The sequence below is a fragment of the Bombus vosnesenskii genome, unplaced genomic scaffold, assembly GCF_011952255.1.
Source record: "Bombus vosnesenskii isolate JDL3184/JDL3185 unplaced genomic scaffold, Bvos_JDL3184-5_v1.1 scf7180000013265, whole genome shotgun sequence".
Classification (NCBI taxonomy): Eukaryota; Metazoa; Arthropoda; class Insecta; order Hymenoptera; family Apidae; genus Bombus; species Bombus vosnesenskii.
In genome coordinates, this window is record NW_022882925.1 from 5,620,020 (window position 1) to 5,636,488 (window position 16,469).

General features: G+C 29.7%; 4 protein-coding genes across 11 annotated transcripts; 2 read left to right on the forward strand and 2 right to left on the reverse strand.

Annotated features, from left to right (window-relative positions):
* The first annotated feature begins 743 nt into the window (after positions 1–743).
* Positions 744–5,066, forward strand: LOC117242857 (eukaryotic translation initiation factor 3 subunit B). The gene is made up of 11 exons (XM_033509857.1): positions 744–919; positions 1,129–1,324; positions 1,404–1,716; positions 1,786–2,142; positions 2,225–2,367; positions 2,448–2,583; positions 2,656–2,851; positions 2,930–3,110; positions 4,151–4,391; positions 4,463–4,571; positions 4,646–5,066. The coding sequence occupies exons 1-11, from the start codon at positions 784–786 to the stop codon at positions 4,744–4,746; spliced, it is 2,109 nt and encodes a 702-aa protein (XP_033365748.1). The 5' UTR covers positions 744–783; the 3' UTR covers positions 4,747–5,066.
* Positions 5,065–7,735, reverse strand: LOC117242870 (CDP-diacylglycerol--glycerol-3-phosphate 3-phosphatidyltransferase, mitochondrial). Its single transcript, XM_033509896.1, has 8 exons — positions 7,704–7,735; positions 7,091–7,286; positions 6,899–7,021; positions 6,553–6,830; positions 6,210–6,481; positions 5,888–6,124; positions 5,605–5,814; positions 5,065–5,544 (listed from the first exon to the last, which is right to left on the reverse strand). Exons 1-8 carry the CDS (start codon positions 7,733–7,735, stop codon positions 5,342–5,344), a joined length of 1,551 nt encoding a protein of 516 aa, XP_033365787.1. The 3' UTR covers positions 5,065–5,341.
* Positions 7,736–8,497: 762 nt separating this feature from the next.
* On the forward strand, positions 8,498–13,522 carry LOC117243031 (endophilin-B1). Of its 7 annotated transcripts, none has more exons than XM_033510176.1 (9): positions 8,498–8,653; positions 9,292–9,433; positions 9,509–9,637; positions 9,708–9,870; positions 9,938–10,001; positions 10,089–10,124; positions 10,477–10,667; positions 12,082–12,217; positions 13,248–13,522. In XM_033510176.1, exons 1-9 carry the CDS (start codon positions 8,591–8,593, stop codon positions 13,374–13,376), a joined length of 1,053 nt encoding a protein of 350 aa, XP_033366067.1. In that variant the 5' UTR covers positions 8,498–8,590; the 3' UTR covers positions 13,377–13,522. The 7 variants fall into 7 exon arrangements, with proteins under 7 accessions (XP_033366067.1, XP_033366071.1, XP_033366072.1 ...); XM_033510180.1 differs by lacking the exon at positions 13,248–13,522 and adding an exon at positions 10,742–10,765 and having other exon boundaries at positions 12,082–12,219; XM_033510181.1 differs by lacking the exons at positions 12,082–12,217; positions 13,248–13,522 and adding exons at positions 10,742–10,765; positions 11,089–11,230.
* A 269-nt stretch (positions 13,523–13,791) lies between these two features.
* LOC117243033 (40S ribosomal protein S18) lies at positions 13,792–15,114 on the reverse strand. Of its 2 annotated transcripts, XM_033510185.1 has the most exons (4): positions 15,045–15,114; positions 14,453–14,638; positions 14,270–14,371; positions 13,792–14,000 (listed from the first exon to the last, which is right to left on the reverse strand). In XM_033510185.1, the coding sequence occupies exons 1-4, from the start codon at positions 15,045–15,047 to the stop codon at positions 13,833–13,835; spliced, it is 459 nt and encodes a 152-aa protein (XP_033366076.1). In that variant the 5' UTR covers positions 15,048–15,114; the 3' UTR covers positions 13,792–13,832. The 2 variants fall into 2 exon arrangements, with proteins under 2 accessions (XP_033366076.1, XP_033366074.1); XM_033510183.1 differs by lacking the exon at positions 15,045–15,114 and having other exon boundaries at positions 14,453–14,647.
* Positions 15,115–16,469: the final 1,355 nt, after the last annotated feature.

Sequence of the window (16,469 nt, forward strand, 5' to 3'; positions counted from 1 at the left end):
ATATATATTAATTGTTAGTAGTTTCTTTAACAGTTGCGCAATAATAATTACAATTTTCTTGCAATAATGAGAAAAAAAGTCAACAACTAAAACAAGATGGATATATTATTACACTATTTTCTCATTTGAAAATACTGCACATAATTTAAATATGTAAATCAAATTGTTAAATCAAGTGAAATAGATTCATTTATATTCTGGTATTATTTTATAAATTGTATTTACTACATTAGAAAATACAGAAATTATAGGACGTTTTTAAATATATTCAAAAAGTAAAAGAATATGACTTTTTTATTGATAGATTCATTCATTGATTTGATATACTAAATCCCTTTATGTATATGACTATGGCTTATGAAGATAGTTATAATCATAATCATGTCAGAGTGGACAACATATAGCATCAAAACTTGTAGTTATGAAACCTTATAATATTCCTAACTTCCACTTTCAAAATATCTATACACGTATCTCTAAATATTTTATCTTTTAAATTAAATAAAAATATCTTATTTCCTTTTTATTATAAATTTTTTGCATTATTCAAAGATTTATTCAATTGTCTAATCAATATATTTCTGCTAATATGTATGTAGAGCAATTTGTGTAAATAAAATTAGTACTTCAAATAAATGCAACAGATATAAAAATAAAAAAAGATTGGTCAATTTTATCCACTAAGAAATGGGTGCACATGTTTGACCACTTCCACCTTTCAAAAGTTGCATTGAACTCGCTGCCATTTCCATTTGACTCTCTGTACGTTCAGAGGTTTCCAAGATGGCGAAGAAAACGTTAGCAGATAAAACACTTCAAAACGAAGATAATGTTAAAAATAATGATGATATATTTAACGACGATGAAGAGCCAAATTTCAGCGATCCTGAAGGATTTGTGGACGATATTACCGACGAAGGTAAACAAAACTTATCCTCAATGAATTTTCATCAATAGAAGCTATGCCAGGACGTCTGAAAGCATGGCTACGTATAATCGCAAATGTGGCATGCATGCCTAACCTAAAAAGCCACGAGTGTTTCATACTTTGTATTAAATATTACTTCGTAACTTATATTGAATATAATTTTGTTCAACTTCTTTCCAATTTAATATTCTTATTTGCAGAACTCCTTGGTGATATCTTGAAGCAAAAACCATCAGAGACAGATGGAGTGGAATCCGTAATCGTCGTTGATGGAGTTCCCCAGGTTGAACCAGAAAGATTGGAAAAACTTCAATCCGTCATTAGCAAAGTCTTAGGAAAATTTGGCACAATAGTGAATCAATATTATCCCAAAAATGAAAATGGATATACAAAAGGGTGTGTACTAATGACCTATATATTATCCTTAAGAAATTATTCAAATGTTATTGTATTAACTATATATTTTTCATTTCAGGTACATATTTCTAGAATATAATAATCCTCTTAATGCTTTAGCAGCTGCCCAATCTGTAAATAATTACAAAATTGACAAGCAACACACGTTCAAAGTAAATTTGTTTACCGATTTTAAGAAATTTGAAGAAATTGCAGATGAATGGGAACCTCCAAAACCACAAGAATTTAAAGCTGCAGCAGATTTACATTATTATCTTTTAGAACCAGATGCTTATGACCAATTTTGTGTACTTTGTGGTAATGGCCCTTCTGTTACTGTTCAAGTCTGGCAGAATTCTGCTCCTGAACCAACATTGCTTGAAGAACGTTCTGTAAGTTATTATATTTTATTCATTTTAATTGATCACTTATTGAGTACTAAATTTTTATATTTTCTGTAGCGATGGACTGAGACTTATGTTAAATGGTCTCCATTGGGGACATATTTAGCAACATTCCACAAATTAGGTGTTGCATTATGGGGTGGTCCTCAATTTTTACAACAAGCCAGATTCAGTCAGAAGGGTGTTGAATGTATTGACTTTTCTCCTTGCGAACGTTATTTAGTAACATACACTCCACGAACTGATCTTGGTTCAGATCAGAAACGACTAGTAATTTGGGACATTCTTACTGGACAAGAAAAACGTGCGTTTTTCGCAGATGGTTCTTCAGTATGGCCTATTTTCCGCTGGTCGCATGATGATAAATATCTTGCTCGTATGGGGGAAGATGTTTTGAGTGTATATGAAACACCAGTATGTTCCTTTCTTTAATGTTATAAATAGCATTATGTTTCAGCATGTTTGGGTTTTAGTAATCTTATTATAAATATTGCAGTCATTTGGATTATTAGATAAGAAGAGTATAAAAATTCCTGGTATCAGAGATTTTAGTTGGTCTCCAACAGATAACGTTCTTGCTTACTGGGTACCAGAAGACAAAGATGTTCCAGCTAGAGTCACTCTTCTCGAAATTCCAAAGTAATACATTTTTAGTATTTTTCACTATATTCCATATTTCATAAATTATTTAAATTATAAGTTGAAATACATATTTTTAGCCGAAATGAAATTCGTAACAAGAACTTGTTTAATGTAGCTGATTGTAAAATTTTTTGGCAAAAGTCAGGAGATTATCTCTGTGTGAAAGTCGACCGTTTTGCCAAACGCAAAGAAAAAACGGAACAGAAATATACGGTATTTGTTAAATTAGTTATTGAATCCATTAAAATGTATGTAGCATGCGTATAACTTTATGTTTATTAACAGGGTATGTCTTATAACTTTGAAATCTTTCATATGAGGGAAAAGCAAATTCCAGTCGATAGTGTAGAAATAAAAGAACCAATCCATGCATTTGCTTGGGAACCTGTTGGAAGCAAATTTGCTATTATTCACGGAGAGATTCCAAGCGTAAACGTTAGCTTTTATGAAGTACGATACGGTCATCAACCAGCCCTTCTTAGTAAGCTTGTAACAATTATCCCATAAATTTCAATATCACCATGGTATTATGTACATAAATATTCATTTTACTCAACAGAAAAATTAGAGAAGAAGGCTTGTAATCATCTATTTTGGTCGCCATCTGGACAATTTATTGTTCTTGCTGGATTGACAACCATGGCAGGGGCTTTGGAATTCATTGATACTAATGATTTTACTATCATGAACTCAACTGACCATTATCAAACTTCAGATGTCGAATGGGATCCTACTGGACGGTAAGAATTTATTCTCACATATTTGTCGGAGATGAAAGGACATCGGAGCCTTCCCTTGAAACTTCGGGAAAATCCCTTAACACCGTAATCTAGATTCTATCATAGGCGTAATTAAACAATTGTCGTCCTTCGATCCGATTGTATTTGTTCGAGATTTGTGATCACGGGATGAATGCTTTGTCTAACAAAGGTATGGAGCAATTCTATAGCTTTCCTTAAAAGAAATATTTCTGGCGGCACGCAACAGTAAACATTCCAACAGTTTCTGTCCCGTGGCTCGCCACACGCAGGCCCTATTCTTCGAGTAAGATGATTGCCAGATGTCGATGCGTCTCCGCAGTACATGTTCAGCTAGCCCGAGGGCCCGTTATAAATCTTAAGATTTAGCTAAAATCCTTCAAACAGACAAACAGTCTTTGTCCCAACTATGGGAAAATAGGGGAGACCTATTTTTCAACGAGCAGCGTCTCCCACTAGCAACTTTCCCTCGATGGCGGCTAGCATCTTTTTCTAACCACCGATATGGAGATTGACCAATTAGCAGCAACGCCAATTTCCTTTACTTTCTGAACGAAGGCTGTTCTCGACGAATCCGATGATCTCGTGTCCTTAGACACACCCCATTAATAGTTTTCCTCCGTGGCGTCATCGGGACGGGAAAGTCATCCTCTCTCGCGATCTCATCGACGAAAAGAGTAACCCCTTATGACTAGTGAATATTACGCGTCCGACTTAGATTTTGTGAGCACGTTCATCGGGATGATTCCCGTCGACCGCGGATTTGTTATTGAACCAAGGATCATTGTCATTAGTTTCTTGAGTATCTAATTACCACGGTTACTTGTCCGGTTCTATGATAATCGTATTTGCACTAGTCAATGTCTTCTCTATTGCATAACGACAACATGTAATCCAAACAAAGATTCGTATCACGCCCCTAACCCTAATTCTAATGTAAACCCGACATATTTATATATAAAATATTTCATAAATATATATTTTTTAATATAACAATTATATAAATATATATTTCATTACAGGTATGTAGTAACAGCAGTTTCGAGTTGGAAAACTAGCGTAGATAATGGATACTGGATATGGACATTCCAAGGACGTATCTTAAAAAGAGTTAATCTTAATCAGTTCAATCAACTATTATGGAGACCGAGACCACCAACGTTATTAACACCAGAACAAATTAAAGAAATTAAGAAAAATTTAAAGAAATATTCTGCACAATTTGAAAGCAAAGATCGTATGCGACTGACGCGTGCCTCGAAGGTACTTATATCATACTGTATTGATATATATTTAATATGAATTATGCATTTACTAACAAAATTATTTTTTAGGAATTAATCGAAAAACGCTGCGCAGCGATGAAAGCATTTGAAGAATATCGTTCAAAACGTATACAAGAATGGAATAACCAGAAGAAACGACGTTTAGAATTACGTAATGGTTTGTATTGTAATAAATTTCTTTTTTGGAATTTAAAAGTGAGGTATCTTATACAATGCTAAACTCTTTTTCAGCTATCGACACCGACGAATTAGATTCTGATTCAAAGAATGTAGAAGAAGAAGTAATAGAATTTTTCGTCAAAGAAGAAACATTCATCATCGACGAGAAATAAAACTGTGTGGAAGAAGTTTTCATCTCTGCCATTTTTGGAAATCTCTAGTGCAAAACCAATTCAGTCATTTGTGAAAAGTGTCATCGAAGTAATTATCTTCCAGAGCCACATAGATTGTGGCTCACAATAGTAGACTGAAATGACTATTTTAAGTGGTTATGAACAGTTTTTCTTATACTATTTCTGCACCTTAATTGGAATTTCTTCCACTTTCCCGACGTTGCGTATGAAACGTCGTAAACATAGTACCATAAAGTTTTATCATGTTCCATACAGGATAGTATGTCATTCAACAAATAATTATTATCAATACAAACATATATGACGTACTTTTTTATTTATCAAACCCATATAGCTCGATTTATTTAGTTTCATATATTTATAAATAGAAAGAGATCTATTAATTTATATATTTCTCATAATTTAAACACGATGTAAATGATAAATGAAGAAAATTTTGTAAATTAGTAACATAAATTATAATATTCTTTTTTATAGCTTTAATTCATATGATTATTTGTATTAGAAAACGATTGCCACCGGTCTACGAATTATGACTTAGATTATAAATGGTAAACATTAAACAGACATAATACTAAAAATAATATCGAAACAGAACAACGACAGCACATACCCAACTCGGAGGAATTCTATCCCGTTCAAAAAATGTTTTATTTGTTACACGTTTTGCGCATGAAAACAAACGTTCATGCTCTCTTTGTAATTCATTTTGTAAGTTTCTATTCTTGGTTATAATAGTAATTTGAGTTTCCAAGTCTTTGTTAACAGATCTGTAACCTAGGATTAATTTTTTTCTATTATTTTAAAATCAATTTCTTTTTAAATTTTAGATCTTACCAAAATTAGGGGATCCAATAAGCGTGAGACAAGGCTTTTCTTGCTCTGGTAAAGAATACCAAAGTCCTTTAGCATGATACGTCCATCCTGGCCTAATAAATTCCCACAAAATTACTCTATTTTGTTGTCCTAACTTGTTACAGTATTTAACAAATGCCTCCTCTATTTTTGTGTATGCTGCCGGAATGCAACCAGCAATGCCTTTTGCAGCTAAATATGACATGTGACATTAGTTTAAAAAGTAAATAATTTTCACTCAGTTGTGTTTACAACATAAACTTACTAAAGAAACCATTAGCAGTCGGATGTGCTGTCAACAAATGACATGTTCCTTGACAGTGTTTAAGCAATGCTTCACTGTACTCTGAAGTTAAGTTAAAGTAACCAGTTGCTAATTTGATTGTTGTACCTGGCGGAGCTGTCTGTAAAAGTTTCAATGTTATCTGGCTATCATGATAAATGTTTAATTGACCCATCTGTACCGAAGGAAAAATCCAAGTATCTACATCTAAATCTTTTGCTACAAAAACAACCGTACTTATGCTTCAATCTTGTTGAGTTATGTTTTTATAAATGATAAAGAGTGATAAAGAGTACATATGTACCTATTTTTTCAGGATCAGAATATTCTTCTAATTCTCTCTGGAACAAAGCTTTCACACTATGTGCAGCTTTTTCAATGAATGTAATAGGATCCTTAAGAGGATTGACTTTCAGAGCAGAATTTAATACTGTATTTCCATCAGGTTTAAGTACAAAACTAAATTCTCCCACTCTTTGGACTAGCTCATCATAAAAATCACAAAGTTCTTCACAATCTTCAATCACAAAATAACGATCTTGTCTATTTGTAAAATAGTCATTGCTAAGATTAGCACTAAAAAATATATTTAATTATAACTATTTGCTTAAATGACTTTACATAAAATTAGATATTTAAATATTTACCCACTAATTATTATGTCATTGTCTATCATGTACAATTTCATATGTTGTAATCCTATCAATTCATTGAAACGATCTGGTGTAATCATTTTCAAGAACCCACGAAGTTTTGGAGTATGATACAAAAAAATCTGACAACAATGACCATGTTTTCCATTAAGTAATGGTTCCAACATTTTACGAGAATTTAATTTACCTCTAGATCCCCTCATAAAATCTATCAAAATTTTAACTTCAACATTACCATTACTTGTAATTAAAGCTTCATTTACAGCATTTACCTAATAATAAAAATATTATTATTTATCATGTTAAAGCTTTAAATGCTTAGATCTTAGAATATGCTTACTAAATTAGATTCTAATTTTCCTGTGCCTAAATATAATGATGCAAATGTTATTCTCTTCTTTGCATTTTTACACTTTTGTACAAGAGTGGAATAAAATACACTTGGTTCATGAATTACTTTAATCTGAAAATACAAAAACTATGGTTAAGTACATTCTGAATTCTTTCTGAAATAAATATTTTTTACATCTACCTTAGATCCATTTATGGCAAAGCAAGGAGCATTTTTATATAACCATGTTAATGTATAAAATTCAGATTGAATTGTTTCAAATTCTATATCTTTCTCTTCAGCAGTCATAGTAATTGATGTAATATCATTTACTACAGGTGAAGAAGAAAATTTTAATTCTGATTGACCAGAAATAAATAGTTTCCTTGTATGAAACCTGAAATTTTATTTTAAAAGATATCATGTATAAATACATGTTAATAATCATAAATGTAGAAATAAATATAACAATAAAATATTGGTAAGAAAATCATGAAAACTGCATTAGTTTCATTCATTAAAATTCAAGTCCAAAGTCAAATAACCCACATAATATTCTTTCATTATACGTATATATAACACGATTTACGTATCGAAAAATGAATATCATTAAATTAATTTAAATACAACTTTTATTTCGAATTTTTATTTTTTGTAAATATGTAAATATCAAATTCATCGTATGTCAAATTACATGTGGCGAATGTCCTTGTGTCAAATCAACAAACATAGGTTAATCTACCTTTATTTGCTTTGAAAAGAATGAAAATTGATAGGACATCCATATTGGTTGGATTTTTTATATGCTACTCACCGCTTTGCAGCTTTCAAAATTACGTTATGCATAGGTAAATTCTTAAATAACAAAGCATTAACAATAACAGACTTCAAATTATAAATAACTCTTCCCTCCAGGGTGCAAATTGCAGCGCACGCAATCTTTTGGCCCCTTTATGCATTATATAAACATATTTACATATATATATACTTACATATATTTCTACGCTGTATTCAAATCAAACAATTTTAAGATAAATTAAAATAAAAATACTCAGTTTATCTTTTACTCCAGTTTTATTAATATATTAAATATTTATAAAAAGATGTCATCTCGTTTGGATTAATAAATTTTTAGAGAAATATACGAAAGATTTTAAAGCAATGTATTTGTAAAACTAAACTAACATTCTATTAAATAATATACATATGTACCATTTCTTTAGATAACTTGTGGCAATTTATTGGATTTATGATCATTTCCTCGAAAACATTGCTTTTCTTGCCAATGGATCTTTTATAGTTTTCCCAGACCTTTGAAATATTCGGTTTCTTATTACAAGAAACATTTTGTAATAATCAAAATAAATAATAATCGAAGAATAAGGGAAATTTTTTGTTAAAAGTGGTACTTTTTCTATTGATTAGTATTAAATTTTTCGCTTTAATTGGTGTATTTGATCTCCAACTGAAAACAACATTTATTTGAACAGTGTTTTGGAAAAGTTCATAATAATTTTGCTTAAATCTCGTAAAATGTAGAATATATGTACAGAGAATAAGCATAAAAATCTAATACTTATATAAATTACAAACGAAGCGCCTCTTCGCGGGGACACTTGGAATCAATGGTCGATGGAAAATACATGTAAGAGAGTAAAGGATTGATGTAGGTAGAGGATTCATATCAGAATAGGCGCAAAAATGGATTTAAACGTTAAGAAATTAGTGAAAGACGCTGGTGCTGCGCTTAGTAGAGTCGTACAGGTAAGAAGTGTTTAATATAATAATTCAACAAATTCATATTAATAAGAAAATGTACTAGTTAAGATACTTGTGGCTGAACGCTGTCATTTCTGACATTTTGTACCTTTTTCAGTGAAGAAACATTTCGATAAAATAATCATTACTTGGCAATTACTATTTCATTTAATCTCTATGATATTATATATTTTGTAATAATTTTTATATATGATACGTTATGTGTATGTTTTTATTTGTAATTTTTTTTCTAGAAATTAAATTTAATTATTATTGAAATGTAAGGTTAGTAAATATATAGCACATTTGAATAATAGTTTCTATACTGTGCTATTTGTTAATTTTCTTGTTTGTAGCAGTATCATTCTAGAGTGATATTTACTTATCTTTATAAAATTCCTTAATGTGTAAGACTCCAGAATTGTTTAAGAGTTGTGGAAGAGTTTAAGTAATTAATCATTTGATGACTCAGAATATATCAAATAAATTGGGATGACTAACACTTGTCATTTTTAATATTTATGCTAATGTCATCAAAATTTAGTCAAAAGATATATTTTATTGTTAAGAAAAATAGAAAAAATGATAAAGAATTAAAAATTTAGTTGCCTTAATTTACTATAATGTTTAAAATTTGGCTGTAGTTGACAGAAGAAACATTGGGAACATCAGAGAAAACTGAATTAGATGCTCATTTAGAGCACCTTGCAGATAGAGCAAATGCAACTAAAACATGGACTGAAAAGATTCTTAGGAATATGGAGGCAGTACTTACTCCAAATCCAGGTATTATAAGAATATTATATGATACATTTAAATTATAAAGCTTTACACATATTTATGCAATGTATTTTTTTACAGGCAATAGAATTGAAGACTTTTTTTATGAGAAGATTGATAAAAAGAAACCTAACAGATTGAGCAATCTAGAATATGTAGGCATGGATATGATAGAGGCAGGAAATGATTTTGGTCCAGGAATTGCTTATGGTATACAAAATTAACTTATTAATTACCATTGCTCTGTAATTTTATATAAGTTCTAAAACTTTTGCTTTAGGCAGTGCATTAAACAAGGTTGGACAATGCCAGCAAAAGTTAGGACAAATTCAGAGAAATTTCATTAAAGATTCTGCTAATTGTTACATACAACCTTTAAGAAAATTTTTGGAAGGTGAAATGAAAACTGTTACCAAAGAAATGTCAATATTGGAAAATAAACGGTATGTATTTCATTTTTTTCTGTACATTTAAATGTATGTTGTTAATATTACTAATTTTTATTTTCAGATTGGACCTAGATTCGTGTAAAAACCGAGTAAGGAAAGCAAGAAGTATGCTGGGTCAGCAGAGTGTAAGTTTTACTATTTATCATTTTATTTAATTATATACACTATATATTTACTATGTGCCTTGTCCTATACACTGCTGCATCTCATAGGAGACTGGGGTATCACCTGAAGTATTACTTGATCAGGTATTAATGGAGTTGACACCTTCAATGATTCAAAATTTGAGACTATCCCTATACTCTTTTAAATACACGTTTAATTTTTTTATAATTTTATATTTTTTATTTAAAGTTTTGTAAAAAATGGTAAAATTTGCAATTACAAATGGATAGATTTAAAAGTTTCATAAAAAAACATTTTATGAAACTTTCATTTGTAATTGCAAATTTTACCATTTTTGTTATAATGATGTTATACATAACTTTCATTGTAAAGTTATGCTGTAAGTTATTTCCATTATCTGTTATTTTATGTTGCACAAACAATTTTTTATGCTAATCAGATGCAAGGAATAAAACTCTTTATTACTCTACTCAGGCAGAGAGGGAGTTGAGAATAGCGCAATCAGAGTTCGATCGTCAAGCAGAGATAGTGAAATTATTGCTGGAAGGTGTTCAAAGCTCTCAGGCTGGGCACTTACGTTGTTTGCATGAATTTGTCGAGGCACAAGCACGTTATTACGCTCAATGTCATGCAACAATGCAAGATCTGCAACGTGAACTTGCTGGGTAAGATGACAAACTTTTCTTTAAAAGTTTTTTCTTCAAACATTGTTTAATTATCCTGCACTGACCTTGTACAGCTATCCCACTCTTTGGTGATCCGAGTGAGTAATGTCTAATAATTATTGGATGCTGTGTCATATATGACACGTAAAAGTATTTAGGATAAGCTTATAGAATCATTACTCATTCGCAAAGATCATCATGTAGAATATTCTACTGCTTAAAATTCTGCTCATTTTTATAAGCGCGATATATGTAATGTTTTTTTGTTTGTTCTAAGTAGTAATTGTAATCTATTTTATTTATGTTTCACAATAAAAATGGTATCTTTGTTTTTGCTCTAGTCCTATGCTTCTTATACTTATTCATTCCTCTGATGTATTCTTTCTATTCTTTATCTTTGCCTGCATGATTGGGATTGCAGGACGCGTCAGCCGAGTCCTTTGCTGCGAGTCAACAGCGAAGATGTGATCGAGCTAACACCCTCACCTTCACAATCCCAAAATTCCTCTATAAATCCACCCCTTTCTGATTCTACTTATGTTACTGCTACCTTTGAGACGAATACTTCGAATGTTTAGCTTTACAAATTTATAATCGCGTTTAAAAAAAGGGCAATAACTACTTCGTAATAATTGTGATCTAAAATAATAAACAGAAGCTTACTGCATTTTTTCTTTAATATATATGTAGGTATATACATACATGTTAACAAATACAATTTTAGAAGTATGTTAAATGATTGTTAGTCTATTATGCTGCTTTAAAACATGTAACTATCAGAAATGAGTGAATAAATTATCTCTATGAAATGTTTATTTACCGCTAATGAATTTTGTATAGTGAAATAATAGCAATTCAGCTATGAAAATAATGGAATTAGGAGAAGAATTTTATTATGTACATTTTTTTCTTTTTTTAAATATTTTCATACTTGAGTCAATATCCAAATATGCACTGTACAGCTGATTAATGTTTGTTCCTAATGCATGTTGCTAAATTTTCTTTAGTACTAACAATGTATCTGTTAAAAGGTATTGGGATATTCTTTCTCAAAATTTCGTTATCTTTCGTTTACTATTATCTATGTTTTCCTATTTGTCAAACCGCTTATGCTTTCATATGTGTATCAATATAATTTATCAATAATTTTAATTATTTTTATTCATGTGTATGTAGCATGTAGATTATATAAAATCCTAATGGTAATCAAAATTCTTGCATATTTCTTACAAAATAAAGAAAATTTTAGTATTTGTAGTATTATCAAGTTTTTTATGTTGAATTATATAGTCTACAAATACAGTCCAAATTTTAAATGTTAAAAAAAAAAGTTTCTCATGTTTGCACAAATAGCTGATTCACTTTAAAATGCATGTTCACCAAACTCAACCAAATTGTAATTTATCCTACCCAGCTTATCTGGGGGTCCTTATCATCCGACTACCCAATCAACATCCAATGTATCAGGAAATGACGATGAGCAACTAGCAAGGGTATTATGCGATTTTTCTGCGACAAATTCTGAAGAATTAAGCGTTGTGCAAAATGAGGTAACAAAATTTGTGATTTAATTAAGAAGCATGTTTGCAGCATAGCCGTACAAATGGCATGAAACATTATTAAAAGTGAGTTGCATTTATTAGTTCAATTATATTTATAAAAATTTCGTGATATCGATTGGAAATATTTTATAATTTACTTACATTAATTGTATGAACTTTTTATTCCCTTAAACTCAAACGTATAATAACGTATAATAAAAGTTAGCGCATTTCTTAGAAATATATTATATGTATATGAATACAGATAAAAAATTGTGCATTTTAAAATCGTCAAATTTAGTGCAATATAAATGCGTTTTTGGTTTTTTATATATATAATAGGAAAGATGTAGTAGATAACACATAATGTTACTTATATAAGAATTTTCCATGATATATTGTCATATAGTTTAAAATTATTTTATATGTAGTTTAGATCTTTTTGTTTCTATAATGTATAAAATAAAAGTAGAATGTTTGAAGTAGTGTAAATAAATTCTTATAGTTTTATGTATCATAAAAATGATGCAAGGTGTTACAAAATAAGAAGATATATACTTATATACATTGGGATTGCATATGATACTCAGTTATTTTGTCTCTCTGTTTAAAAATTAGTACTTTTGTATATCTGACATTAAATCTTTAAGAAAAATTATGCATGATATATATATCTATATTTTTTAGTTATAAGTTTCACAAATGTATAATTTTCTTACTTTTGTTAGATTTGTTTTTGGTGTTTAATATCTGTTTGTTCTGATTTCATTTGTATATTTGTTTACGTATAAAGTATTGTTACGTGTATGCATATAGTAAAGCACATATAAAAGAACACACATGTACATTTATTTAAATTTTGCATGTATAAAAAATAAATTGTCATTCATTCTGTTAAATGTATTTTATTTTTCATAACCTTAAACATGTCTCAGCAGATTTTGACCTCTCAAGTCTAGCTTTTTTGAAGTTTGGTAGATTACTTTAAACGAATTTATTAATATGTTATAAAATTTTATAAAATTCAATTATCTTGTAGGTAATTACGGTTATCGAGATACCCGGCAATGAGGAGTACGTAATTGGTATAAGTGGAATAAGACGAGGAAAAATACCCGCAGCATATCTAGAATTAATTGATGTTGGTCAACGAAAATTCAGTCAATAACTTTAATGCACATTCCTTGCATTTAAATGCTTCATTCTACTTTCAATTTTAACTGCATTTGCATTATGCACTATAAAATATTTCTTCCACTTCGTGCAATTAATGTAAAAAAAAATTACCAAAATGTGATCAATTGAGAAACTACATTTCTCGGATTATATATTTCCTGCTCCTAAAATCTACATAAATAATGCATATCAAACGAGAGCAGTCAATTTTTAAAATACGAGAACACGATTATATAATACGATTAGTTAGAAAATGTTTCCATAATTGTAAATCAGTTGTTGTTCAAAGTGAAAACTGTATTCTATAAATATTAAAATCATGATATATACTAATACACGTTAATATTGTCTTTAATAAATATATTCTTCAAATTAGGTGTCACTTATTCTTAAAATGAAACCCTTAATATTGTTTTATTAATTTATTAATAATCAAGAAAATATAAAATTACTTCTTTTTTGATACACCTACTGTACGACCGCGACGACCCGTAGTCTTTGTGTGCTGACCACGTACACGCAAGCCCCAGTAATGACGTAAACCTCGGTGAGCACGAATTTTCTTCATTCGTTCCAAGTCCTCACGAAGTTTTGAATCCAGATATGAACTAGTAAGCTATAAAATATAATATAATAATTGCTATTTTGTAACTTCTTTAAAGATTGAAATGAAAAGAGCAATGTAAGAAATGTAACAGTACTGAACTTTATATGTTGCACATTAATTATTTGACACACCATTTAACTTCAATGTTAAATAGCAACCTATCATGCAGTTTCTCTAGCACAAGCTACCATCTAATCCATACATAAAGTTCATATGGTTAGTCGTAAAATTGTGCATTACATAGTTAGGGATCTTTATCTTTTCTTTGTTATACACACCTGTGAATATTTGCCATCAACAATATCTTTTTGTCTATTCAAGAACCAATCTGGGATTTTGTACTGTCTAGGATTAGCCATAATTGTTACAATTTTTTCAACCTGATAACAAAAAATCAAGTAAATATTATAAAAATATGATAAATCTTGTTTGTATGACATTATTGTTAAATTAATTCTTACTTCCTCCTCTGAGCATTCTCCAGCACGCTTATCTAGATCGATATCAGCTTTTTTTAAAACGATGTTGGCGTAACGACGACCAACACCTTTAATTGCTGTCATAGCAAACATAACTTTTCTATTACCATCAATGTTCGTGCCCATGACACGAAGAATGTGTTGGAACTTCTCTGGAATTACAAGCGACTGAAACATAAATTTGAATAGAATAAAATCATTTCATATGTAACTCGCACGCATTAAGATTACAACGCGAGATAACCTATAAACGTATACTATCATCAGTTAATTGTTCCGAAATTTATTTTTATATATGATAGAAAATAATATGGGAACATGAAAAATATAGTAAAAGAAAAAACAATTAATTAAAGAATCTTATATTATATTATAATTCTTGGAAACAGAAGTCATAACCAAAACATTCAACAGATAACAGAATATTATTTAACTATCTTTGAAAGGTTAAAAAATATTTTCTTAACCAGTTACACGAATAATCGTTTTGTAATTTTTTCATTAAAAATTTGTGTATTTTGCATAGGATTCTCTCTACAATTAAAGATTTAAACTCCTCATACACGAAACTCACCATCTTGCTTCAATGCCTGTCACAGAAAGAACTAGAACCGGAAAACGCATGTCCGCAGGCAAATGCGCACACTGCATTCAAATTCTTCCTAAAGAGGGCATTGATAATCCATTATTAGCATTGAAAAATATAATTAAGATGAAAATATATTTTAAATTATTGTAAATTAATATACTTAGTATTTTAAATAATTAAATTAAATAAGAGCTTTTTATATAACGAGTATAGAATGTACTTTTATCAGAATGTTATTTTATAAAATTGACGGTTTTGCATTAATATTGTTGAAAATTTATAATTTTCAACATTTATAACTTTTTTTTTAAATACATAGTTATACATAATATTAACAAATTTTTTTAAATTAATTAATTAATTAGACTATACGTTGACATTATGTGGCAGCAGATGGCGCTCTTATCTATAAAGGATATATACATATAATATAAGATAGAGTCATTATTGCAAATAAGTGCATGTATTCTCCAATTTTATAACACTTTAGTTTCTGTTATACTAGATTATAAAACGTATTAATGAGAGGATAAATAATAAAATAGGGAGTAAAAGTTATACAAAACAATAGACTATGCAATGAGTTTTTGAGTCACAAAAAATTATTAAAATCCACCAGAAATATAGTACATACTTAGAATACTATTCACATTGCGCCTGCACGAACTTCCATTGAATTTAAATAAATATACTAAAAATGAATATTGTTAGGACAGCTTTCAAGCATAGTGCAATACAATCGACCTCGTGGGTATAATTTCGATAACTCAATAAGAAACGAAGGACTGAAAAGTAATCGTGTATGTAGGAGGATTGCCGTTTTCCATGGGATACGATTTCCTGCTTGGTTTCCAACGTTTGCCTCCCTTTCAACCCCGGATCCAGGAGGGTGGAACAAAAACGAGCGTCCAGAGGGTAATAGGGAGAAGAAATTCCGAGATATGATACTCCTCTGATTCGTTTTACGACGGTCGTTTCCTCGAATTAGAATGGAATAAGAAAGAATTCGTGAATCCGCTGATTTCGGCCAACCCCTCTTTTATCCTGTTCTCTCGGATATACACGTACATCATATAAATATGCAAAAGTTCATGTATGTAAATGCACGACTATTTGCTGAAACGGAAGAGAGATTTTACAAGAGAAGTTGGTATACTGTTTGCTATCAAAATACCAATGCATGATACCAAATTAAATTAAGGTTATCTAATTTTTTATTTATAAGGTATATTTGCTCCCTAGTACTTTATTCTTTCTTATTCTTTTATTTTCAGATTATGTAATAATTATAAACATCTATCTATAACTATCTATAACTATGAGATGATAAATACACGTAAGCCATTCATGTGAACAATTTAATAATTTGCAATTGTTGAAACAGAATTATCTATAATTTTATGATTAACT